Source organism: Tachysurus fulvidraco, chromosome 7 (assembly GCF_022655615.1).
Source record: "Tachysurus fulvidraco isolate hzauxx_2018 chromosome 7, HZAU_PFXX_2.0, whole genome shotgun sequence".
In the NCBI taxonomy this organism is placed as follows: domain Eukaryota; kingdom Metazoa; phylum Chordata; class Actinopteri; order Siluriformes; family Bagridae; genus Tachysurus; species Tachysurus fulvidraco.
Window position 1 is genome coordinate 17,047,055 of NC_062524.1, and position 23,532 is coordinate 17,070,586.

At 37.7% G+C, this 23,532-nt stretch overlaps 3 protein-coding genes and 1 long non-coding RNA gene across 8 annotated transcripts; all 4 read left to right on the forward strand.

Annotated features, from left to right (window-relative positions):
• The first annotated feature begins 227 nt into the window (after nt 1–227).
• On the forward strand, nt 228–3,373 carry LOC113660600. Its single transcript, XR_007143625.1, has 3 exons — nt 228–1,391; nt 1,695–1,775; nt 3,228–3,373. It is a non-coding gene; the product is annotated as an uncharacterized LOC113660600 (long non-coding RNA).
• A 142-nt stretch (nt 3,374–3,515) lies between these two features.
• LOC113660599 (asialoglycoprotein receptor 2-like) lies at nt 3,516–7,374 on the forward strand. Of its 2 annotated transcripts, none has more exons than XM_047816866.1 (7): nt 3,516–3,628; nt 3,715–4,910; nt 5,062–5,142; nt 5,245–5,541; nt 5,709–5,845; nt 6,705–6,802; nt 6,903–7,374. In XM_047816866.1, exons 2-7 carry the CDS (start codon nt 4,820–4,822, stop codon nt 7,042–7,044), a joined length of 846 nt encoding a protein of 281 aa, XP_047672822.1. In that variant the 5' UTR covers nt 3,516–3,628; nt 3,715–4,819; the 3' UTR covers nt 7,045–7,374. The 2 variants fall into 2 exon arrangements, with proteins under 2 accessions (XP_047672822.1, XP_047672823.1); XM_047816867.1 differs by having other exon boundaries at nt 6,723–6,802.
• A 3,440-nt stretch (nt 7,375–10,814) lies between these two features.
• LOC113660588 (C-type lectin domain family 4 member M-like) lies at nt 10,815–13,470 on the forward strand. The gene is made up of 4 exons (XM_047816642.1): nt 10,815–12,329; nt 12,809–12,933; nt 13,035–13,141; nt 13,231–13,470. The coding sequence occupies exons 1-4, from the start codon at nt 10,865–10,867 to the stop codon at nt 13,394–13,396; spliced, it is 1,863 nt and encodes a 620-aa protein (XP_047672598.1). The 5' UTR covers nt 10,815–10,864; the 3' UTR covers nt 13,397–13,470.
• A 190-nt stretch (nt 13,471–13,660) lies between these two features.
• LOC125138365 lies at nt 13,661–21,319 on the forward strand. 4 transcript variants are annotated; one of them, XM_047816643.1, is made up of 15 exons: nt 13,666–14,071; nt 15,933–16,388; nt 16,705–16,810; nt 16,955–17,018; nt 17,785–17,968; nt 18,085–18,221; nt 18,598–18,709; nt 18,811–18,884; nt 19,419–19,516; nt 19,645–19,734; nt 19,869–19,941; nt 20,135–20,195; nt 20,602–20,790; nt 20,907–21,091; nt 21,225–21,319. In XM_047816643.1, exons 2-12 carry the CDS (start codon nt 15,942–15,944, stop codon nt 20,145–20,147), a joined length of 1,398 nt encoding a protein of 465 aa, XP_047672599.1. In that variant the 5' UTR covers nt 13,666–14,071; nt 15,933–15,941; the 3' UTR covers nt 20,148–20,195; nt 20,602–20,790; nt 20,907–21,091; nt 21,225–21,319. The 4 variants fall into 4 exon arrangements, with proteins under 4 accessions (XP_047672601.1, XP_047672602.1, XP_047672600.1 ...); XM_047816644.1 differs by lacking the exons at nt 20,135–20,195; nt 20,602–20,790; nt 20,907–21,091; nt 21,225–21,319 and having other exon boundaries at nt 13,662–14,071; nt 19,627–19,734; nt 19,869–19,900; XM_047816645.1 differs by lacking the exons at nt 19,869–19,941; nt 20,135–20,195; nt 20,602–20,790; nt 20,907–21,091; nt 21,225–21,319 and having other exon boundaries at nt 13,661–14,071; nt 19,059–19,516; nt 19,645–19,696.
• Nucleotides 21,320–23,532: the final 2,213 nt, after the last annotated feature.

A 23,532-nucleotide genomic window follows, 5' to 3' on the forward strand; every position in this document is an offset into this window, starting at 1 on the left:
CTGTGTGTGTGAGAGAGAGAGCCTGTGTGTGTGAGAGAGAGAGCCTGTGTGTGTGAGAGAGAGAGCCTGTGTGTGAGAGAGAGAGCCTGTGTGTGAGAGAGAGAGCCTGTGTGTGAGAGAGAGAGCCTGTGTGTGAGAGAGAGAGCCTGTGTGTGAGAGAGAGAGCCTGTGTGTGAGAGAGAGAGCCTGTGTGTGTGTGAGCCTCTGTGTGTGTGAGCGAGCCTCTGTGTGTGCGTGTGAGCCTGTGTGTGTGAGAGAGGGCCTCAACGACCATTTAAGAATGGGTTGAGATATATGAAAAATTACGTATTGACAAAAAACAAAACAAAACAAAACATGGCTGTAAATCCAACATCTCAGATATCCATTGCAGCCCTGATTTTGTCTTCCTTTATCAGTGTTTTTGATGTGCTGCTGGATGGGTAACGTGTATTTGTGTCCGTTGGTGTGATTGTAGTGAACTTTGCTGGAGGGTTGTTTCCTGTCTCTGCCATACATTTTCTCCTCTTGTTATGACGGTTTTCTGCACATACTCTTGCTTCCTCACCCAGTTCACAGAGATGCGTTGTAGGTTGATTGACATCTTTAAATGATACACTGGCACCTAATCTTGTGTGTCTATTGAGTTGTGCCCTGGAATATACTCTAGAGTCTAGACTACAGAAACTGGATATTTGGATTGAGTTGTAGAAAAAAACATTAATAATGAGCCTGGTTCCTCTAAAGGTTTTTTCTCTCATGTCATCTTAGGGAGTTTTTCCTCACCACCATTGCCTCAGGCTTGCTCATTAAGGATCAATTCGATTTTAAACGTTATAATTTTTGTATTCCTGTAAAGCTGCTTCAATACAATGTCCATTGTTAAAAGCTCTATATGAGTTATTTTTTTAATATATTTTTTTTAGTTGTGGATGTCTAATGGATATGAGGAAATATAAAAGTATGACATCATGCGCAGACTTTGTTCTTATTTTCACTGCAGTTATTGTTTTTCATGGAGTTCTTGAAATCCCCTAGCACATGCAACCACTGAGTAATTAGGAAATCCATTTGTTTCCCCTTAAATTAACAGACAATTTTTCTGAACAGATGACAAGTCAGATGCTTTCTTTCACATTAAGGACAAAACTGTATTTAGTGTCCAAACCAAAAGGTGATGTTTTCCTGAGATTTTTGCTGAAGAATTGATGAGGAAATGTTTCCTCCTCCAAGTTGCCTTATCAGTTCTGGTCTTTCACTTCCTCTTTTTCAACTCGTCCGAGATGTGACACTAACCATATTGTGACAGATGCTCAGGACTGATCTATGGCAGTAATCTGGAAATGAGCACTCAGTTTGAAGCTCCTAATTAAAAATCTCTCCCTCGCCTGCCAGAAACACTCAGTATGGAGGTAAGTTCATGATTTATACCTAAAAGTATATACTGGAAGACCAGGTAAGTCTTACAACTGAAAAGTTTATGCTTTGTGAATTTTCTGTAACATAAGAAGTAATAACTCTTTACACCTGCTATAATATAAGTGATAAATGCGTAAATGACAAAAAAAAACGATCTGAAATCCTTTAGCTACATGATTTTATTGCCTATGCTGCCACATGAAAGGCTGTCTGGATGACACTAAAAAGCCTATCCAGCTTATTAATTTACTACTTTATAAAACATGGTACAAATATACGGTGGTTTTGAATTTTAGGAGCATTCAGGCTGGCTGGAGTGTGCATCGGTCTAATTTGTATCATTCAGGCGACGCTCAACATCGTCCTGAAGCTGTACTGTAAGTTGTTGTAGGTAATAATAATAATTGTAAATATTGTTAAAAAATCCTGGTATAACAGATGATGTTCTGACGCTATGCCTTTTTGCCCCATGTTCAAGTGTGACAGATGTTATTTGCTATAACGTAAAAATAATTCATTTGCACTATAAAATAAATAAATAAATAAATGTACCAAATTTATTATTACCTTGTGTATTGTTTCATAACATTGGTCATAAGACAAATGGGGAAGTAGAGTATACAGTATGAGCATAATTAGCTACCTAGCTCACAACACGAGCTGAGATCTGTGCAATATGATTTATATTTAAAACTTGTCTGCATAAGTATTCACCCCCTCATCCCCCCGCATCCTTTGCTCTGAATGGTCTTGTGTAATTTCGTTCTTGTGCAAGAAAAACAGAAAATTAGATGGTGTGTGATTAGTTTTTCCTCTCCTGTACAAAATATAGAAAGGTTCAAGGGAGGGTCAATACTTATGTGTCAGACTGGATCATCTTGTACTTCTCATAAGGATAACACTACAGTAGATTTACTGGTCATGTGGCATGCTTGTATCAGTCTTCTGAAGCAGGTTCTATCCTAATTCCCTTTTGTGATGCTTTTGTTGAATACACAATTACCTCTGAGTTACTGCTGAACTGCAACAATGACACAGGGTCTCATGAGAGAGACCAGCTAGAGATGGAGAAAGACACACTCCAGGAGAAACTTTCCAACATTGGTCAGTGTTTGTTATTAATTTTTTTTAATTTTTTCATTTTTTCACTTACAAAAACCAGTTACACCTGTGAAATGTAGCATATACAATTATCCATTGCTAATCACGGTGCATGAGGAAAATCCCTTGCTAGAGTTACTGTATCTATCTGTCTGTCTGTCTGTCTGGCTAATTGATTTGAAAAACAAAATATAATCCTTATCTTAATGTTTTCTAACTTATATACTGTAGAAAACCTGACCAATTGGGGGCTCCATATAGTTGGAGTATTAATGTTCCCAAGGTCCTAGGTTCCCCAGTGCAATGTGGCACAAAATACTCTGTATTCCCTTAATATGCCATGGGATACTATGAGAACTGGTCAACATTTTTTTCTGTTCCCCAGCACTGTCTCTAATTACAATAGATCTCCAGTTCCCTTAGTTGACAAAGAAGAAAACAAGCCTAGAATGGTTTGAATCTAACCCTGTTGACACGGTGACATATATCTAATTTAATCCGGTTTGTTTTAACCATGTATTCATGATGTGCTATATAAATCTGGGAACCTAGTATACTGGGAATGTTGGGATGACCCCTTACACAGTAGTGAGACTGATGCTAGCTGGTCTGCCAGTATTTGGTTTTAAGGATTTCATTTAGCATTTCTAATAGCTACACTATTTCCACGTACTGTTTTTATTGGTAAACCTTGCCTAGACGTTCATCACATCATATTCTGTGAACAGCTGAAGAGCTCAAGAAGCCGGGGTGGATCTTATTCAGGTCGAGCATTTACTACCTGTCTGCTGAGGAGAAGAACTGGTTTGACAGCAGAGCTGAATGTAGAAGAGACGGAGCAGACCTGGTGATTATCAAAAGCAAAGAAGAACAGGCGAGTTAAACTGATCAGTAACACCTAGCATTGATCCCATATTTATAAAACCTTTTATGTTAGTTTGATTTTTTTGAAATCTTTTTTCTTTTCATGATTGGTTTGGATAGATTTTAATTTGCATACATGAATACATCTATCTTAACAGGATTTCATAGATGCATTAAGAAGTGGAAAGAGCGCATGGATTGGTTTGAGTGACAAAGTCACTGAGGGCACATGGAAATGGGTGGACAATACATTACTGACCACTAAGTAAGATTTGCCTTTACTGATCTGCTTATAATTTGCCTTTAATATGAAGCTCTAGATGTGCTGATCGTCTGCATGTGTGTTTTCAGCTACTGGTGGAGTCAAGAGCCCAATAATTTAAATGAAGATGAAGACTGTGCTGACTTTGCTTCTGTTCCAGATGATGGAAGGCCACCAACAAATAGCTCAAACACATGGAATGATCATTCATGCCGTAGCAGTTTATTTTGGATATTTGAGAAAAGCTTTCCCATTTAAGTCTCTGTGAAGAGCAAACACATTGCAAACACTCATAGCTGAGCCACCACTTAGGACTAAATCTGCATTGCATTGTACTGCTATCATAAATGTGTTCCTAATAAACTGAACAGTGAGTGTATTTTCATACATTTCTTCAGTTGACTCCTTTTGTTCACACCTGATGCTGTAAGCTAGCTGTCTTTAATACACTTACTTAAGAATGAATGCTTTTTGAGCCTCCTTCATCAGTGAGAAGGTACACAAAATACAGTTCCAGTGCAAAAGTGGGGGAAAAAACCCCAAACAACTCGAAATACGAATTCCTGACAAATCCGTACCTATTCATGTATATGTATAAAATATATAATACATATGTTGAGTTGATTACTGTCTTTAGTGGGTCTGAACATAGGGTGGATAAAAAAAAGACAGAGACTGCATGTTTTTTTTATAATTTCAGATTTTTTTTTATTAAACAAAACAAACAATTTTCTTTATACCATAATGTTGACCTTTAAAATGCTTTTATTTTTATTTGGAAATATTGTTACATCATCCTGAAACTAATATACTGGGGGTATGAAGAAATGCGCTGAACTGGTTTTTTTTTATTTCCTCCTTATCTGCTTTTACTCCAGTAGCTTGAACTTTATGCTAAGAGAAATGTAAAAAAAAAGCCCCAGATTTGCAGAACAAGCACTGAAATGACTAAAATGTTATCTTACTGTTTATAAGCCTTATATCTGACACAATCTCCAACCAATTACAGAGCAACATGCAACATGCACATCTCTGCCTTTCTCTCTCTCTTTACCTCTCTCTCTCTCTCTCTCTCTCTCTCTCTCTCTCTCTCTCTCTCTCTCTCTCTCTCTCTCTTTTTCTCTCTCTCACACACACAGCACGCCCAGTTTCTTGTGCTACTCGGACTAACAAAAGCCACATTTTGTCTACATTATGGCCTCAAATCGTGGTATTAATCTTAAGAAAGAACGACTACAATTTCAGAAGATACAGAACGAGGATGTGAGACCCGCCCAGCAAAGAGGTATGAATCTACACACATCCACACAAAAGCACAAATATAAACAAACAAAAAAAAATCTATATACAAAACTAAAAAAAAAAAAAAAAAAAAACGACTTCGTTTACTAATCCCTTCCTTTAAAGCGTGTTTTTCTTTGTTGGGAAAATTTTAGTGGTGTTCTGGATGGCTGGATTGTGTCTCGGTTCGATGTGTATTCTTCAGGCGACTCTGAACATCGTCCTGAGACTGCACTGTAAGTTCAATGGAGAATATCTGTATTCATCAATTTATCTTTTCTATTTAGATTTCTGTAATTTTAGTAAGTTCTACTAACCGAGTTCATTGTTACTTTCAGCTGATCCTCAGGCAGAGAGCAATGAACTAGATTGTTACAATCAAACCGTAAAGAGAGACGAGCTGCTGATTAGATACAACAACCTGACTTTAGAGAGAGACGAGCTGCTGACCAGATACAACAACCTGATTGTAGAGAAAGGTGACATCCTGACTAGATTCAATAAACTAAGAGATGAACAGCAGCAAGCAAAAATAGAATTGGAGAATGAATTGGACAAAATAAAAACCAACAGCAAAAAGATTGAGTATTTAGAGAAAGAAAGAGACCGCCTTCAAAACATGTTGGATGCTTTTGGTGAGTAAATACTTTAATACTAAAATATACTGAAAAAAATCTTCATATTCGTGCTTCCTATTAGGACTTCCACTTAGCTCCACTTTAATACTCTCAGATTTCTTATAAACTGATATCAGTTTGTCTTACGGAAAAAGTGGCCAGTATGATATGTTCTATGTGATAAGATACGCAGATGCACAGATGGATGCAATTCGGCACCAGTGTTTACTACATCTCGGTAAGGGGGAGCTGGACTGAGAGCAGACAGGACTGCACAGACAAAGGAGCGGACCTGGTGATCATTAACAGCAAAGAGGAACAGGTGAGATATGACAAGTTTATATAACAGCGCTGTCAAATGAACGATTCTGATTGTTCAGAATCTGTAAGAGAAGCTCTGACGATATCCATCTGACAGCCGTATGTAAGCAAGAGTCCAAGAGAACTATCATTGGGTGGGAATGAGCACTAGGCAATCACATGCATCTCTGAGCTCCTGTATGTGGAGTGTTAGCCTTCACCTTCCATTACAGGTAGCTGTTGGGCTTTGATGGATAACAAAATTAGGAAGAAAGATACAAATTAATACTAATTCTGTCTTCCTAACATGTTATTGTTTCTATATCAACAACCTAACTGAATACAAATACAAACACAGACATGAATATTCATAGTGTCTTGGTTATTTTATTCTTACGCAGGATGTTTTCAGATGTTCGTACGTCTCATAGGCCAGAGGTGTCCATGACAAACACAATGTTAATTACGAACATCAGACGCGTAATTCTTTTTTCTTCTTCTATCATCTATCATTTGTCTACTCTAGATCATGCCCACTTTTGGTCTCAGTGTTTGGCCTTGATGGAGGCAGGTGATGGAAGTCACCAGTGTTACAGTTGCACATTTAAATTTTCAAAATTTTCACTTAAGCTGCTTTTATTTATTTATTTACTTACTTACTTACTTACTTATTTACTTACTTATTTATTTTATTTTAAAAATTCTACAGGAATTTTGGTTGCCATTCATTTATCTTCTTAGATTTCAAACATTAAACAAAGCTCTTGCTTGGGGTTTGGTCTAAAGTGTAGTGATCCTAAAGTGGTCCTAAGTGGATGTTGTGCTACAGGGACAAATAGCTCAGAGTGAGTACTGTGTGTTGTCATGTTGTCTAATCACAGGACTTCATCAACACACAGCTTGGCATTAGTCCAGCTTGGATTGGTCTGAGCCACAATCATGCATGGAAATGGGTGGATGGTACACCACTGAGCGCCGGGTAAGAAATCCTGAACTCTGAATTGAACTCAGATTTACAGTGTTGTTCATTAATCTGAATTGTGTTGCACTGAGTAACATCCTTTAATTCTCTCTTTCAGGTACAGGATGAACGAGGCACTCAGGAGTTATGGAACAGCCACAAAGTGTGGAATAACTGTCCGCCAGGCAGATGGAAAGCAGCACTGGACTGATAAAAACTGTAATGAGCGGTTTGTTTGGATTTGTGAGAAAAAACGTTGAAAAAAGTTATCTGTGTAATATAAAGTATCAATCACATTCTAATCACATGTGCAGTATTGCTAATCAAATTGTTCTTAACAAAGTAAATAGGGGCGTAATGTATACTACATAATGCATAGTGTCATAATGCAAATCATTAGCTTCTAGTTCAATATTTATGTGGCAGCAGATGAGAAACTAGAACCTAACTAGAAATATCATCCTTACAACATACAAGACTTATGTATTTAACATTCTCAGAATTGGCCTAGGGCTGTGTTCATTTGTGTACTTTTTATATGCTTAAATACCGCTTGTTCTTGTACTTTTAATTAAACCTTGTATATTCTATCACTTTTTATCATGATTTTTTTCCTGTTAATTTTATTAATATTATTATTTTAATTAATTACTTTTTTTTGTCATTTTTAATAATAAGCTTAAAACAGAAAAACTTATATGACCATATGAACAATTTGATAGACCAATGATCAGAATCAGAAAGAGCTTTATTGCCAAGTATGCTTGCACATACAAGGAATTTGTTTGTCATACACTTCCAGTACACATAGACGATAACACGCAGACAATAAAAATAAGATGAGAATAAAAAAAGAAAATACACAAATGTAAATACAAACAGACAAAAAAAAATGAAAACGTGATTGAAAAATAAATAAATTGTATGTATACAGTTTAATAAATTGCATGTCGTCGGCCAGATGGTAAAAGTTCAAAAAGCGGATGATTTGGATGTGAGTGATTTTCTGAGCCCTTTTCCTCACTCTGGATATACAGTACATAGTTCTTGAATGGTCTACCTTATGGCCACTTGCATAAGTGTATCTCATCATCTGATTCTGCACTATCCTGATTACTGATGCAGCAGCATGTGTCTATGTTTCAGAAGAAATTTAGGGCCAGACAGACCTCCCTACATAGGACCTCCCTCCCCTCATGAACCGTGGGTGAAAAAGAGGGACGTGGCCTTGAATAAAATTATCACTGAAACTTCCTCTGTAAGTGTTGTAGCCTAAGAATCAGTCAGGACTGAGCACAAGATCTGGATTAGTGGTGAGTGCAGAATGAAGATGAGTCAGGAAGTAAATGCAAAAGCAGGAGTTAAGGCAAATCACTCAGATGAAGATGTTTATGAGAATGAGCTGAAATTGGAGAGTCGCTGGAACAAGAACAAACAGGATCCTGTGAACCTAGGTGAAGAGAACACACACACACACACACACACACACACACACACACACACACACACACACACACACACACACACACACACACATACACACACACTATTAACACACAATGGATTTTATGTGGAAATCAGCTGAAGAATTTTTTTATATTTGTTTATACTGACATAACAGGTGCCTCTACACATTCTATTTCAAGACGAGTCTTTTGTATTCAGATTGCTCAGATTCATTTATATTATCGAAATTAATGTTAATTTGAGGGCTGATTATTGTTCTATAACCATAGACCATAGCTCTGACTGTTTTTGCCACAGAGCTATCACAGAATTATTTTAACACACTTATACATTAGCATTTCAAAAGTAATAACACCAGGACTTCTTTATTATAAGACATTCTGACTGTTTATAGCTGCAATAATGTAAGTGATAACAGAAACTAATACGTCACAGACATTCCACAATATTGATTAACACATACACACATATAGAGTAAAATAGAACATAGTGCAATGTTATATATTTGCTGTTTTTCTAATTCTAATTTCCAATTATATAATCGAGCCAAGTGTGTAGATTCAACCACACATTTATTCATTCACCTTCAGTAACTTCTTCATCCTGGTCATAGTCACGTGGGCACCATACTGTAAGCAAGTTACAAGAATTCACCCCATATGGATAACAGTCCAATGCAGTTTAATTTTAAAACATCTTTACAATGTGCAGAACGTAATGTTTAACTCCACAATTTATAGCAATAAAGAAAATACTTTCAAAATTAATTAAATGACATAAAACAGAATAAAAAAACAGAAGTTCTAATTTAATTTGCTATAAAAATAGGATCAAGGTAAGGGGAACGAGGAAGTGAAAATCAATACTTTTGGTCTTGGTTTCATCAAAGGTGCTTAAGCGGATTTTCTCTGAAACTCATTCAGTCCGTTAAAGTGTGTATGTAAACAACACCTCTATGTTTTTGCTGGAAAAGTACTTAGACTGCAGGATCAATATAAAAAGAAGTCATTTAAAACTCTCAATTAAAGAAAACTGTTGTTGATTCAAGATGGTGTGAAGAAGCAAGAGTTGGGTTTGAGGTATATAAAATGAGCAATGTGGCTAAAGCTGATTTTAACCAAAATTTTACAGACACTGATATGACCTAATGTTTACTTAATAGAATTAATATTAGTACTCATTAACAAAAAATATATTTTAGTAGTAAAGGCCATCAAGATCCAAAACAATTTTTAGCTGTCGTGTAAATGATTTTGGTGTTAAAAGAAAACACATCATTCCAGTATTGGACAACAGATTTCAGAAATGACTACACAGCTTGTACACCCATATGGCCACGTTATGTTTGTAGATTGAATGTGAACATGTTTTGCTTCATCCTGGGAAGCTAAGCATCTAAGGACCCATTAAATAGACTATATCGTGTTAATCTTTACTTAATCTAGCCTGTGTGTAGCCTGTGATTCTTTTGGTCAGTTTTGGATCCATCTCACACAATCTTATAGTGTGTGAGAGAGACTTTTCAGTAACTATCCAACACTGGTCACAACCAATAGCAAGCAAAACAAGGAAACAGCATGACAATATGATGTTGAAAAAAAGGAATGTATATAGTGGTGGTAATTATGGTGAAACTAGACACCGCTGAGGGTAATTGAGACATATGACCTGCTGGGGCTGAAGGGAAATAGAGTTCAGCACCTCCTCTTAATGCATGCCTCCTGATGTGCAATGCACAGTTATGAGGGGGTCTGACTACTTTGATAAAGGCCATAAGGCCAACAAGGTTCCTCAGGAGTGATGCCATTAGCATGGCCAGTAGGAGGTGCGAATGGAGCAATGGCCAACAGAGAGTGTGAAAGCCATGAAGTCATGACCTTTACAGAGTCAGAGTGGGAAAAGATATTCTCTGTGAAAGCAGAAGGAACAACAATGTCCTCAGGGGAGCAAGGAGGCAGAACGATATCCTTAGTAGAGTAGGAAGACAGAGAGACATCCATTGCAGTCCTAGGATGCAGAGCAACATCCGCAGTTGGGAAGGAAGGGAGGGATATGGTTTAAGTTGGATCAGGAACCTCCTGGCACATGACTTTGAAGAACTACTGTGCTGCTTCCCCCCCTGTTGGTCCCAGATTAAGTGTTTACTCTTGAAAAAAGCTTCTTGGATAGTGAAAGAATCAGCTGCATCTATATTTAAGTCAGATTTTCTCACAGGAATTTGTAGAAAAGAGGGATACAATAGCACACATGGCACACAAAACACTCCAGAAAAGCTACACACACTGGCAAAACAAACCAATGAACAGACAAGCATGGAGACAGGTCCAAACGCTTCAAGGATCTGTGATGGACAGTGGCATGATCATCAACAATTTTTCTTCTAAGCACATGAGTTCAAGTTTCTTTTTACCTTTTTTTTTTTTACCTAATTGTGGAATTGTATTTTTTTTTTCATTTATATGTGTTCAGCTTAGTTGTTCTGGTAACACAAATAATATAATATCTTTTGTGTCTTGTCAATTTTGTGACTTGTCACTTTCATTTGTCCATTACCCATTAGGAGAAAACAATACTAGGAGCAGTTCTTACAGAGTGACTTCTCTATCTGTGCCGATGCTGTGTATTCTCCTGCTGACTACAATCACAGTGTTGTTGATTAAATTTAACAACCTCCTAATAGATATAGGCCAGTTACAGAAGAGTTACAACAACCTGACTGAAGCAAGAGACCAATTACAGATAAGGTATAACATCCTAACTACAGAGAGAGACTGGGTACAGACAAGGCACAACAACCTGACTATAGAGAGAGACCAGTTACAGACAAGGTACAACATTCTGACTAATGAGAGAGACCAGTTGCAGACAAGGTACACCATCCTGACTACTGAGAGAGACCATTTACAGACTAGATACAACAACCTGACTGTAGAAAGAGACCGGTTACAGACAAGGCACAACACCCTAACTACAGAGACAAATCAGTTACAGACTAGATACAACAATCTGACTGTAGAGAGAGACCAGTTACATACTACTTACAACAACCTGATTATGGTAAGAGATCAGTTACAGACCAGTTACAACAACCTGACTGTAGAGAGAGATGAAATACAGACCAGTTACAATGGCCTAATTACAGAAAGAGACCAGTTGCAGACCAGTTACAACAACCTAACAAGAATGAGAGACCATTTACAGACAATTTTCAACAACCTGATTGTAATAAGAGACCAGTTACAGACCAGTTACAGCAACCTGACAATAGAGAAAGACCAGTTACAGACCAGTTACAACAACCTGACAATCGAGAGAGACCAGTTACAGACCAGTTACAACAACCTGACTGTAGAGAGAGACCAGTTACAGACCAGTTACAACAACCTGACCATAGAGAGAGACCAGTTACAGACCAGTTACAGCAACCTGATAATAGAGAAAGACCAGTTACAGACCAGTTACAACAACCTAACAATCGAGAGAGACCAGTTACAGACCAGTTACAACAACCTGACTGTAGAGAGAGACCAGTTACAGACCAGATACAACAACCTGACTGTAGAGAGAGACCAGTTACAGACCAGTTACAACAACCTAACAATAGAGAGAGACCAGTTACAGACCAGTTACAACAACCTAACTATAAAGAGAGACCAGTTACAGACCAATTACTACAACCTGACCATAGAGAGAAACCAGGTAGAGACCAATTGCAACAACCTGATTATAGAGAGAGACCAGTTACAGACCAATTACAACAACCTAACAATCGAGAGAGACCAGTTACAGACCAGTTACAACAACCTGACTGTAGAGAGAGACCAGTTACAGACCAGATACAACAACCTGACTGTAGAGAGAGACCAGTTACAGACCAGTTACCACAACCTAATAATAGAGAGAGACCAGTTACAGACCAGTTACAACAACCTAACAATCGAGAGAGACCAGTTACAGACCAATTACTACAACCTGACCATAGAGAGAAACCAGGTAGAGACCAGTTACAACAACCTGACTGTAGAGAGAGACCAGTTACAGAAGGATAGAGAAGAACTCCTGAGGCTTTCTAAACTGGGTAAGTAATACAATACCTGCAAACTGTCTCATATTCTCAGAATAAATAGAGTAACTTAATAATTTTGTAACCTTCTAAACTTGATACAAGGGGGGTCTTGATACAGTCGAAGACATGTGCTGTATGCTGATAGGCATTTCTAAAACATTCTTTATGTGTGTGTGTGTGTGTGTGTGTGTGTGTGTGTGTGTGTGTGTGTGTGTGTGTGTGTGTGTGTGTGTGTGTGTGTGAGTGAGTGAATGTATCCTGAGAGTGGTTGGCAGTGTCCCCTGCCTTGTGCCTGAGTCCCCATGGGATAGGCTCCAGGCTCTTTGTAACCCTATGTAGGATAAGTGTTTCATATGAAAGGATGGGGATGGAAGAATTTATCTTTCACCATATTGTAGACTGTATAGTTTTTTCTTGTTCAATTAATGCCCCTCATTTATTGTTTTATCTAAATGAGTTATTATTCATTATTAATATACATCTGGATACAGGATGGATGTATTTCAACTCCAGTATTTACTACATCTCTAATGAGGAGAAGAACCAGACTGAGAGCAGAATGGACTGCAGACAAAGAGATGCAGAGCTGGTGATCATAAACAATAAAGAGGAACAGGTGAGTGAGTGGAGTGAGTGAGTGAGAGAGAGAGAGAGAGAGAGAGAGAGAGAGAGAGAGAGAGAGATATTCATTTTAATATTTTATTCCAACTCTGACAGGAGTTTGTCAGAAAATTGCTCCGCAGCAGAAAAGCCTGGATTGGTCTAAATGACAGAGACTCTGAGGGAGTGTGGAAGTGGTTGGATGATACACCACTGATCACTGGGTAAGAAATCACTAAACTGAAATGTTCTCATAGTGATGAGTTACTGACTAACTGAGAAACACAGCAGATCCTCTGATACTCTCCTTCAGGTATTGGGGACATGGTGAACCGAACAGTAAAGCAGGTGATGAGGACTGTGTTATCACAGGTGAAATGTCTGATATCGTCTGGAACTGGGCTGATTATCCCTGTGATTATGAGTTTTTTTGGATATGCGAGAGGGATCTATGCCTGAAAGATCCTCATTATTGTTAATTATTTAACACTTACTTTGATGTCACCACTTATTATTTTTGAATCTTTTATTCATTTTGGTTTGTTTAGGAAATGGTACAGATGTAAACACAATTTATTGTCATTGTTAAAATATGTTTAAATGTGTCCTCGGTTGTATGTTGTTATAATGCTGTGCAGTTCTGTGCTATGTAGATGAGTGGGTCACAAGGGGGCACTAAAAATATAAGTTAATTAAGTAGACGCGTTTGCGTTAATTGGTTTGTCCTAAAGGTGTTACGGTTGTCTTTTCATGTTGTTGAACTGTCTGGCCGTGAGACTGATGTGCAGACGGTGAGAAAAATAAATATGCCTAGAAAGGCTAAAGATAATTTGTCTCTATCATCCATTTATCATCCGAATGCAACGCTAGCTGCAACACACCCGCTTCGAATGTTATCACACTATTGAATGGATGTTATCAGTGGTTAATGGGCCCATCGATATGGTCCAGTAGGGGCATTCTGTGGCTACTGGAAGGCTCAGAAGGTTGTTGTCACCTATCAAATGCTCAATCAATGAATACAACTACAGGAGAAGACTTCAGATCCACTCAGAGGAATCCAGTTGACCAGGAATCCACTTCACCGATGACTGGACTGGACGTCGACTGGATAACGCGGCAACGTTGTGCACTTTCCTGGTTAATTGTTTCAGGTAAGTCCAATTAAATGATAAAACAGAGCGTTTAAACTGTTATTAATTAGCCAGTAAGCGAAAACATTACAGAAAACGTGTTTTAAGGCGGCATTAGTGTTGACATGAGATAACCGTGTTGAAATGGTGTTTGTGAACGTTATATAGGCTATTACGTTATTAGCATGTTGTACGTGCCTGTGGCCTGGTATGAAATAAGAACCGTGTTGAAATGGTGTTTGTAAACGTTATATATTACGTTATTAGCCTATCTTTACGTTACATACGTGAGCATCATGAGATAACAGTGTTGAAATGGTTTTTGTTAAAGTTATATATTACGTCATTAGCCCTTTACATACGTGAGCATTGACTTTATTAGCATGTTGTACGTGCCTGTGGCCTGGTATGAAATAAGAACCGTGTTGAAATGGTGTTTTAAACCTTATATATTACGTTATTAGCCTATCTTTACGTTACATACGTGAGCATTAACGTTACTAGTATGTTTTTACGTGCCTGTGGCCTGGTATAAAATAAACATCTACACTTGGATGTCGCCTTAGCTACGGCAATTCATTGAAACGAATGCGTCAATAGAGCCGCCATCTTGGAAAGGGGACCCCGTTCTCTTTAATGCATTAGCGTCAATGTAGGCAAAGAAATAAAATCATCATAAATCGTCATGAATGCGATTTTCTAGTTATTTTTTGGTTCGTTCCAACGGTCAGACATGTATTTATCATTGAGTCCAGAGAAAAATTAAGGTTTTGATTTTAAGATAATCAACTTTTTCGAAATATAATGCAAAGTGCTAGTAAATGTTTAGGCCGAAAATGACAGTTGCACAGTAAGGTGCAGTTTTTTGGCTCGAAGCCTTCTCTCCTGAGTGCTATTGTCCATGACTGACGTCTCTGTTTATTACTTGGGAATCTACAAACAGATTCAGATTATTTTATTTAATGCCATGTCAGCAATCAAAGCTATTTTCATGGCAAAAATGTAATTACAAAAACACAAATATCATATAAATACAATAAAACCAAAACAAGTATAAACAAGAATTCATATTATATTTTTTTTAATTAACATACGATAAAAAAATCCAAAACCTTTTCAGGCATAATCTCATTAAATATGTCCTTATGTCCTCCAGGAACCAATCATGTGCCTTGTCTGAGTGCCCGTGGGTATGTACAAAGCCTCTGAGAGATTTTCTCTTTGTCTGGCATCCTGGGAAACCGTTTTTGTTTTTATTTTTCGATGAATATTTTTGAAAAATCAGCAATGCACTAAGGCCGCGAAACTTGAACCGCGAAGTGGCAAGGGATTACTGTATTACGTTATTAGCCCTTTACGTGAACATTAACTTTATATACTTTTATGTTTTACATGCCAGAACAGAAAATGTGTTTTAAAGTGGCGTGACCTATCCACAGATAACAACTGTGATGTAATTGTTATAAATGCTATATATTACATTAATAGCCTTATCCTTACCTAAAACAACTAAAACCAGCATTACTTGGTTTTAGTTTGTCTTTCAGCCTGGTTTTAGCTGGTGTAGCAAGCTGGACTAGATGTGTTCTTGTCACTTTTAAGATGGTCAAGCTGGACTTAGCTGGTCAGGTGACCCACCAGCTTAACCATCTTTGCCAGGCTGAGAGGACCAGCTTAAACCAGCTACTGCCACCTTAAAGATCAATCTATCTATCTATCTATCTATCTATCTATCTATCTATCTATCTATCTATCTATCTATCTATCTATCTATCTCACCAAATACATACTGTATACCTCACCTGTATAGCATGTTTACCGATGCGAAAAAACTACAGTATGGGTTGCACTTTGCTTTATCTAATAATTGCCTAATATTTAGATTTCAGATATGGGAAAAGCTGTTAAGTGCACACGCTTCAGGAATGTTAAGATTAAGGTGGTGAGGAGGTCTATCACTGGCCCTGCAAAGTTTTCTTACCTCGGTCAAGCTCCTCCTCAGCCCAACTCCAAACACACCCACTCTTTGGACCCTTCCACATCTATTACGCCTCAACAGGCTGAACCTGATGATGTGGCACCAAGCTGTAGTTATGCATGTTCTGAGACTGCATACAGTAAGGCAAAGAAGAGAGAGCTTCATGCCTGGGATGCAGTCAAGGATGACATGCTTACGGTGTCATTTGAATGTTCGGCACCATTCACTACCCAGTGTGTTGTCTGCCTAGAAAAACATGCTGATTATAGGTGCATTGAGTGCAGCACCACTGCAGTGTTTTGTGAGGCTTGTCTGAAGAGGACTCACAGAAATTCACTGCATCTTCCTGATAAGTGGAATGTAAGTACAATAGCATACGTTCATACATACAGACAGCAAAGTCACAGTAATTTCAACAGATTCATTAGATTCTTTCTAAATTGTTTTGGTACTATGTCGTATCAACTGTTAGTGCAGTTGATACTTTCCTGCAGAGTTTTGCTTCAACCCTGATTAAACACACCTGAGCAAGATAATTAAGGTGTTCAGGAATAGCAGATAATTGCAGGCAGGTGAGTTTGATCAGGGTTGGCGCAAAACTCTGCAGAAAGAGGATCTCGAGGGCCAGAGTTGAGAACCTCTGTGTTAATGTCTTGTTTTAAAATCTTTCTTACAGAATGCCTACTATGAGCCATCCTCCCTGGGGTTATTCCTATATTTACCTGAAGGCCATAACACCCATACTGTGTACACAAAGGACATGAAGGTCATTGTTAGCACAGGTTTGTCATTTTCCAAAATCCTGCGGCAATAATATCAATCATTAAGCTATAGGTGACACACTCAATTGATTTAGTCTATGCTGATATGGTAGTCTCATTAGTAGTAGTTGTTTATGTTTTTATTTCCCTCTGTTAATTTGGCAGGACGGCTCTGCACTGTCACAGTCAAAATGTGTGCGTGTGAACCAGAAACCTGCACACTGCTAAGGTATGGGCTCTGGCCAGCAACAGCCGACAAGCCCCAGACAGCCTTCTCTATCTCTCTGCTTGAGCTTTTTGTTTGTCTGTCACTGGAGTGTCAGGTTTCTGTTGAGGGTTTTTGCAACACCCTGCGCTGGAAAAATAACCTCACACTTACAGAGGTCAGCTTGAAGTCTTGTCTGTGAAGTGAACATTTCCGTTACTTTCATGGAAGACTAACGAGTCCATATTGTAGGGCTGTGCAATTAATTGTTTTTGATTTTCAATTTAAATTTTGATTCAAACAATTACAAAAACAAGATAATTGAGGTAAAAGAATATTGTGCAACAATTTTTGTGCAATTATAAATTGCGCGCTGCTGGACCGATGAGTTTGTAAGGCACTTTGAAGGCACCACTGTTTTGACATGTGTAGCCTATTTTAACACTTACATGATAAAAAGGTTAAATAAATGCATGTTTTCAAAGTCACAGAGTAATCGTGTTAAATACTTGTGACCATGATTTTTACCAAAATAATCGTGATTATGATTTTGCTCATAATTGAGCAGCCCTATCATATAGATGTGAAAATTACACTTTCTTCCTTGATTGTACTACATGATTAAATATCACAGATAAAAGTAAACATTTATGGAACCATCTAGGCTTGTACAGTTGCATGCAAAAGTATTCTTGATATTTTTCTATAAAATAACAACTGAGTGAACCACCATCACCAGATGTAATATGTGAAACTGTAATCTTTTCACTGACTGCTGCTTATACCATAGGTCAACACCCTTTACAGAGCCCTGGTGGGAGAATCCATATCATGACCATGACTTTGGCTTTGTGAGGAAGCAAAGCTCAGGGACAAGTGCGGTTGAGCCATTACATGGAACCCGCATGTTTGTTGATGAAAAGGATGTAGAGGACTACCTGCTATCACATCTTGACAGCTCAAAGCCACACGAAGTTAGTCATAGTTGCAGAATACTTTATTAGGACTGAGTCCATAAAATATTAGATTTAACTTGTGGAAAAAGACCATTATTCCTCCCATAAATTCAATATTTTCATTAAATCTTTAGGACTGCAGTAACTTTAAGGCTGGCAATGTGTTAAGGTCACAACAACAAGCAAAGAAACTTGATGTTACAGGAGTGTTTGGAGCATCCTGTCGCCATGAAATGCCCCTAATGTTTGTTAACATGAGCCAAGGAGAACGGCAAGTCTATGCCATTGTAGTGACATCTCTTACTATTTACCCAGTGTTCCAGAATGATAATTCCCCTGTTTGATTCTAGCTATTCATAAAATGACTAAAATAGCATGACCATAAAATAAGCCATATTTTATTTATTTTCTCCAAATATAAACCTCATGGAATGTATATTAGCGATTCCAAGATATTACAAAATGTAAACTTTACCACAATTCTATAATATTCACTAATATAAGAAAACATGAAATATGTTTTGGATCATTCTGAGTGTTCTTATTGAGTATTTAGGTATTGATTGTGATGCTGGAGATTGCATAATTATTTTTAACTTTTCCTCAGTATAAAGTGTTTTATCATTCACATTTTTGTGTTGAAATAGATTAGCCTATCCCCTGTATGTTATTGATGCGTTACTTCAAAGATGTGAGGACAAGAACATACACCTGCGAGTAGTCTATGACATTGCCTGTGTTGTTGCCTCACATTTGCAGGTAAGTACCATTTTTTTCTGTGTAAAACTGAATTATTATTTTGTGAAAATACCTTGACACATCAACTCAAAATTGTCATACTGTGTTCAAACCGAAATCAGGGGAGTGCATACCACACAACATCTCCTTGGCCGTACCAGCATTTCATGTTTATGGACACAAATTGCCCTGCCAGGTAATTCATTGACTTCATAGGGACATCAGGACATGTTACAAACACAATTCACTCCTTGTTTGGCCTCCATTTTTCCTGTCTATCCACTGCAAAGCTGAAATGAGCTAGAAATGCCTAAAAATATTCTTTAATCCAACATTTTTCTAACCTGGTGTTTGTCTAAACTTGTTTCAGAGATGCAATGTGTAGGACAATCCAGTGGAACCGCTTATCTCAAATCTGTCTGTGTCAACTAATCACTATAAGTTGAGGATTGTTTTAACCAATTTAGTTTCCTTTGTTTATTTTTATGCAGATTACCATCTAATTTTTATAATAATTACATGAATATAAAGTAATGAACAGCTTTGCTATTTTTATTAATTTAAAGATAAAATAACATAAGCTGACCCCTAAGGCCCTCTCCTGCTCTGGACCTTGTCTGAATGGTCAGGGTGAAGGCATTACACTCCACTTACATTACATACAGTATACCTACCTGCTGCTGTGAGAGTGCAGGGATTTTAATTATACACCATGGTCTTTCCTCCAAAGATTTGCCAGAGTCACAAAGGAGATGACTCCATCTCATCGCCTTGACCTACTGACTGATGCCCTTTTGCATTATGGACGGAGGAAATCAACTGACCTAGGTTTGTCCACTGCTCTATAACCTTTCAAAATTCTGTGCTGGTTGTTCACTGTTTATACATTTTATATTTTCTGGAGTGAAACCAACACACAAATTGGTAAGCATAAGTAGATTAAACTGTCTTTTCAGAAGTGCAGCTCCTGCAAAGACTAGACAAAGCAGAGAAAATATCGATTCTCCCTCTAGAAGATATCTCATCAGTCATCAGAGAGGCACCAGGTAAACAATACACATAAGAAGCAGGTAACAATAGTTGAAGATGGGAGAATTTTACATTCCATTTACAAGTGCATTTTGCACAAGAGTATGCAGGATTGACGTGTGTCTTGGTTTCTGTTATTTTTGTTGTGTAGTGTTGGTTTCTGAAGGAGACATGGAGAGATGGGAAAAAAAGGGAGATGGAGCTAGCCCAACAGAAACCAATAAGTAAGGAACTTAAGTTAATGTCTTGAATACTGTAAGAAGGTCATGAATATTATTAACTAATAATATTGCAAATGTTATACTTACCTTTCCATGTACAGTAATAAAATATAATCCTGTAAGCTATGTGAAGAAGTAACATGAAATTAATTATTTTATTAGAGTGGTAGTAATGTCTTCTTTATTTGTTCTCCAGACACTGTCTGTAGATAGAAAAGGGACTACATCATCAGACTAATTCAGTTCTACAAGTTCAAGTAAGAGTTGAATGTGTTTATGTAAGACTATGGTAATTACAGCTGTCTTTATGTGCCCTGCTGATGTGCTTCAACATGTGATTATATTATAGTAACAGCATAGTTTTGAAGGAAATTGTCACCATTGCTTATAAATGAAGAGTTGCAATAATTCTGCAATACTTGAATGTGGTGTAATTAGTAATCAATTACCACCAAGGCCTTACTTGTAACATATGTTTGGTCAGGTGTACCACAGTAATGCTTTCTGCTTGCTAGCTACTGAACTTTTTGTAATGTGTATATCTGGGACTCGTGAGTCACACAAGGAGGGTGAAACAGAGTAAGTAAGCAGTAATTTGTTACTGTTCTCTGATCAAGTGTGCACATAACATTTTAATAATAATTATTTGCTGACCATTTGTAGAATTGAGGACTCTCTGCAGAACATGGAGAAAAAACACCGCATTAGGAGAAGATGGCAAGAGTCTGATTCAGACTTCCAGTCTACTCTTAAAGATGTGGAGCGTGAGCTCAGAGCTCCAACTGATCTGCAAGGCTAGAACTGAATCAAGGGAGAGAGCAGTCCTCCTCCACCTGAAAAGAAAATATCCAGGTAAAGTGCTGTGGATAAGTAGATACAGTAAGACATTAAGTTTCAACTTAAAAAGGACTATAATACAAACAAATACATTCATTTTTCTGCATGCGTGTTTCCTAACTTTGCTTCAGATGGGCAGGGCATTGCCATTAGACTCTCCAAGCAGGTAGCCAGCTCCAACAAGAGACTGAGACAGGCAATAAAAGAATACAACAGCATTCAATGGCCCCCGCAGATGAGCATCTTCCCTGCGACAATTGATTTTCAGGAAGCATGTGATCCCTCTTGGCATGTCTACTTCTGCTTTGATGACACTGTAAGTATAGTTACTTAACCCTAGTAACCACACAGCAGTCACTCTAGTAACCATCTGACAAACTAACTACCTGCGAATCATATTAGAGACCACCTAGTAACATGACATAACACTGTTTTCTTTTGTTTTCTAGATTGAAGAAGATGATATTTCGAGGAGTCTAAAAAGGCGAGGGATTGATGCCTTACATATGAAGGCTCGGGAAGCTGAGGAAAAGCGCATGCTTTACCAGGAAATGAGAAGTGTAACCGAACACCTCCATCAGCAGCATGCCTTTCTGTGCTCTGCCATCAAAGACACTGAGCAGCCTGGTGCAAAAGCTGCTCTCATTCAACGTCTCCATCTGCTGGAAAGAAAACTACATCAAGCCATTGTGATGTTTCACCCACATGTACCAGACATTGTTCCTGCAGACAACCCCCACTTGTGTGAGGCCCTCCCCATGCCAAGCATACAGACACTGGTATACAATGATGATAGTGATAATGATGACAATGAGGATGACAGTGAGGATGAATATGATAACTAGCACTGCAGATTTTTTAAAATTTCCAGTTGAATCCTTTGAAACAAATACTGTATGTTTGTAAAAAATAAAATGTTTTCCACAATGAGTTATTGTCATGTTTTCAGCCATTTTCACAGCACACTTGAGAGGTCAATGAAAAGTGATTAACTTAATAAATTACTTATACAATGATTTTACAGTCATAATCCACAAGACAGTGTAAGAAATTACAGAAACTGCACCCAAATTCCACTCCAAGGTACACATCTAAAAGAACTCATTCCTAAAAAGGTTCAAGTATCATAAGGTAATACGTTTAGGACCTAAACGTATAAACTTGATTCAATTATAAATATGGGGATGGCAGCAGGACATTAAGGATCACCATGAACAAAGGTTCCACGAGACTGCAATTACCATTTAAAGTGACCACTTGGGTGCTAGCAATTGTAACAATACCAAGACAAGGTGTACGTGACCATGATTAACATTTAAAGACATCAGCTAGACAACAAGGTGTAGCTCAGCCATCTGGGAGACATTCAGTTCTTACACTCAATACACATTCAAAGTGGAACTTCATTTAAATTACCAAAAAAGAAAACTATATAAGGCTTGAGCAGGATTTGCTCGGGGTTCTGATCGACTCCGACGAACCCAAAGTACGCCATGTATTTTGTCACTGCTATGCTGGAATAAACTTCTTGTTCTTTATTAAGATCTTCAACATCATCGTCTTATTTTTACACTACACATGTTTTATTTCTTACAACAGTGTGTCACATACAGTAGGTTCTTACATAATGATTATTGGCTTGAAATGCTCCTGAACTAAGTTTATTTGGATTAGTACTTTTTTATCTTCCCATTGGCTGCTTTTATTTTATTTTTACATTCTTTGTACAGTGAATTTATATTACATTTAGTTTTATATAGTTTGTTGCTATGGTGGTTGCTATTGACCCTGCTATCACTGAAACCATCTAGCCAGAACCGCTGTTTCCATCCGAATTCTACCCCATTGCGCACCTGCAGGGAATTGTAGTTTTTAAAACATTTGTTTTTCTTATAATTGGAGGTTGTAAATAGTGAGTTGAGTGTACAGTGATGGGTTTAGGGGATTGTAAACACATTTATGCAATCAGATTTTAAATATTTAATTGTTAAATAGTTTTAAATGACTTTTAACCATATTTGACAGTGTCCCAAGTTGTTGAATATATTGATATGATAACTGAGGTCAAGAGCTGTTATTAACAGTTGGTCCCATGTCTGTAGCCCCTTTTGTTGCCTAATTATAAGCCTTCACGAAGGTGATGTTTCAAAGGTCAGTATTTCAAAGCAGGAGCCATGTAGATTCTTCATACTGACATATGTTATTCTCCAGGTCATGACCTTTCTAACGATGTATTTGGCTTAGCTCTACAACAAACTTTTCATGTTCTCATTTCAACGTACACAAGCCATCTCAGGTGTAGTTTCAGAGAGCACTTTGAAGGCTCAATAGGGTTAGATAAAATAAAGCTTTTTGTTTGTTTGTTTCTGGCTGTGTAAACAGACCCCACACCTTGAGGAAAACCTGGTCAGTGTTCCACACACACAAACTGTGCATTTCTGTTTGGGCTTACTGTATATGCATAAGTTATCTATTTATGTTAATGCTGCTATGATAATTAAAAACATAGCATTAATAAATAAGACCATCATCTAATGGGTAGTCATCTCCGATTGTAGGCTACTTGTAGTAGATGACTATTAGGCCTATTGGTTGCCAAAACCTAGATTATACATACATTATACATAATGTATGCTCTCTTGCATCTTCTCTAGCCTATTTATTTATGTTAAAATGTTTTCTTTTGAGCTCTACTAAAAATGGCAAACAGGCCTATTTAGTTTATCCATTAGAGTACCAGTTCCCTCCTTCCAAAAC

Bases quoted from the DNA above. Each gene is read 5' to 3' on its own strand.
- LOC125138365 (XM_047816643.1), top strand. From the start codon at position 15,942: ATGGGAAAAGCTGTTAAGTGCACACGCTTCAGGAATGTTAAGATTAAG. The intron at 17,969-18,084 runs GTTAGTCATAGT...TTAAATCTTTAG, and splicing joins ACAGCTCAAAGCCACACGAA to GACTGCAGTAACTTTAAGGC. The intron at 18,710-18,810 runs GTAAGTACCATT...AACCGAAATCAG, and splicing joins TTGTTGCCTCACATTTGCAG to GGGAGTGCATACCACACAAC.
- LOC113660599 (XM_047816866.1), top strand. From the start codon at position 4,820: ATGGCCTCAAATCGTGGTATTAATCTTAAGAAAGAACGACTACAATTT. The intron at 5,143-5,244 runs GTAAGTTCAATG...TGTTACTTTCAG, and splicing joins CATCGTCCTGAGACTGCACT to CTGATCCTCAGGCAGAGAGC. The intron at 5,542-5,708 runs GTGAGTAAATAC...CTATGTGATAAG, and splicing joins AAACATGTTGGATGCTTTTG to ATACGCAGATGCACAGATGG.
- LOC113660588 (XM_047816642.1), top strand. From the start codon at position 10,865: ATGCTGTGTATTCTCCTGCTGACTACAATCACAGTGTTGTTGATTAAA. The intron at 12,934-13,034 runs GTGAGTGAGTGG...CAACTCTGACAG, and splicing joins TAAACAATAAAGAGGAACAG to GAGTTTGTCAGAAAATTGCT. The intron at 13,142-13,230 runs GTAAGAAATCAC...ACTCTCCTTCAG, and splicing joins GATACACCACTGATCACTGG to GTATTGGGGACATGGTGAAC.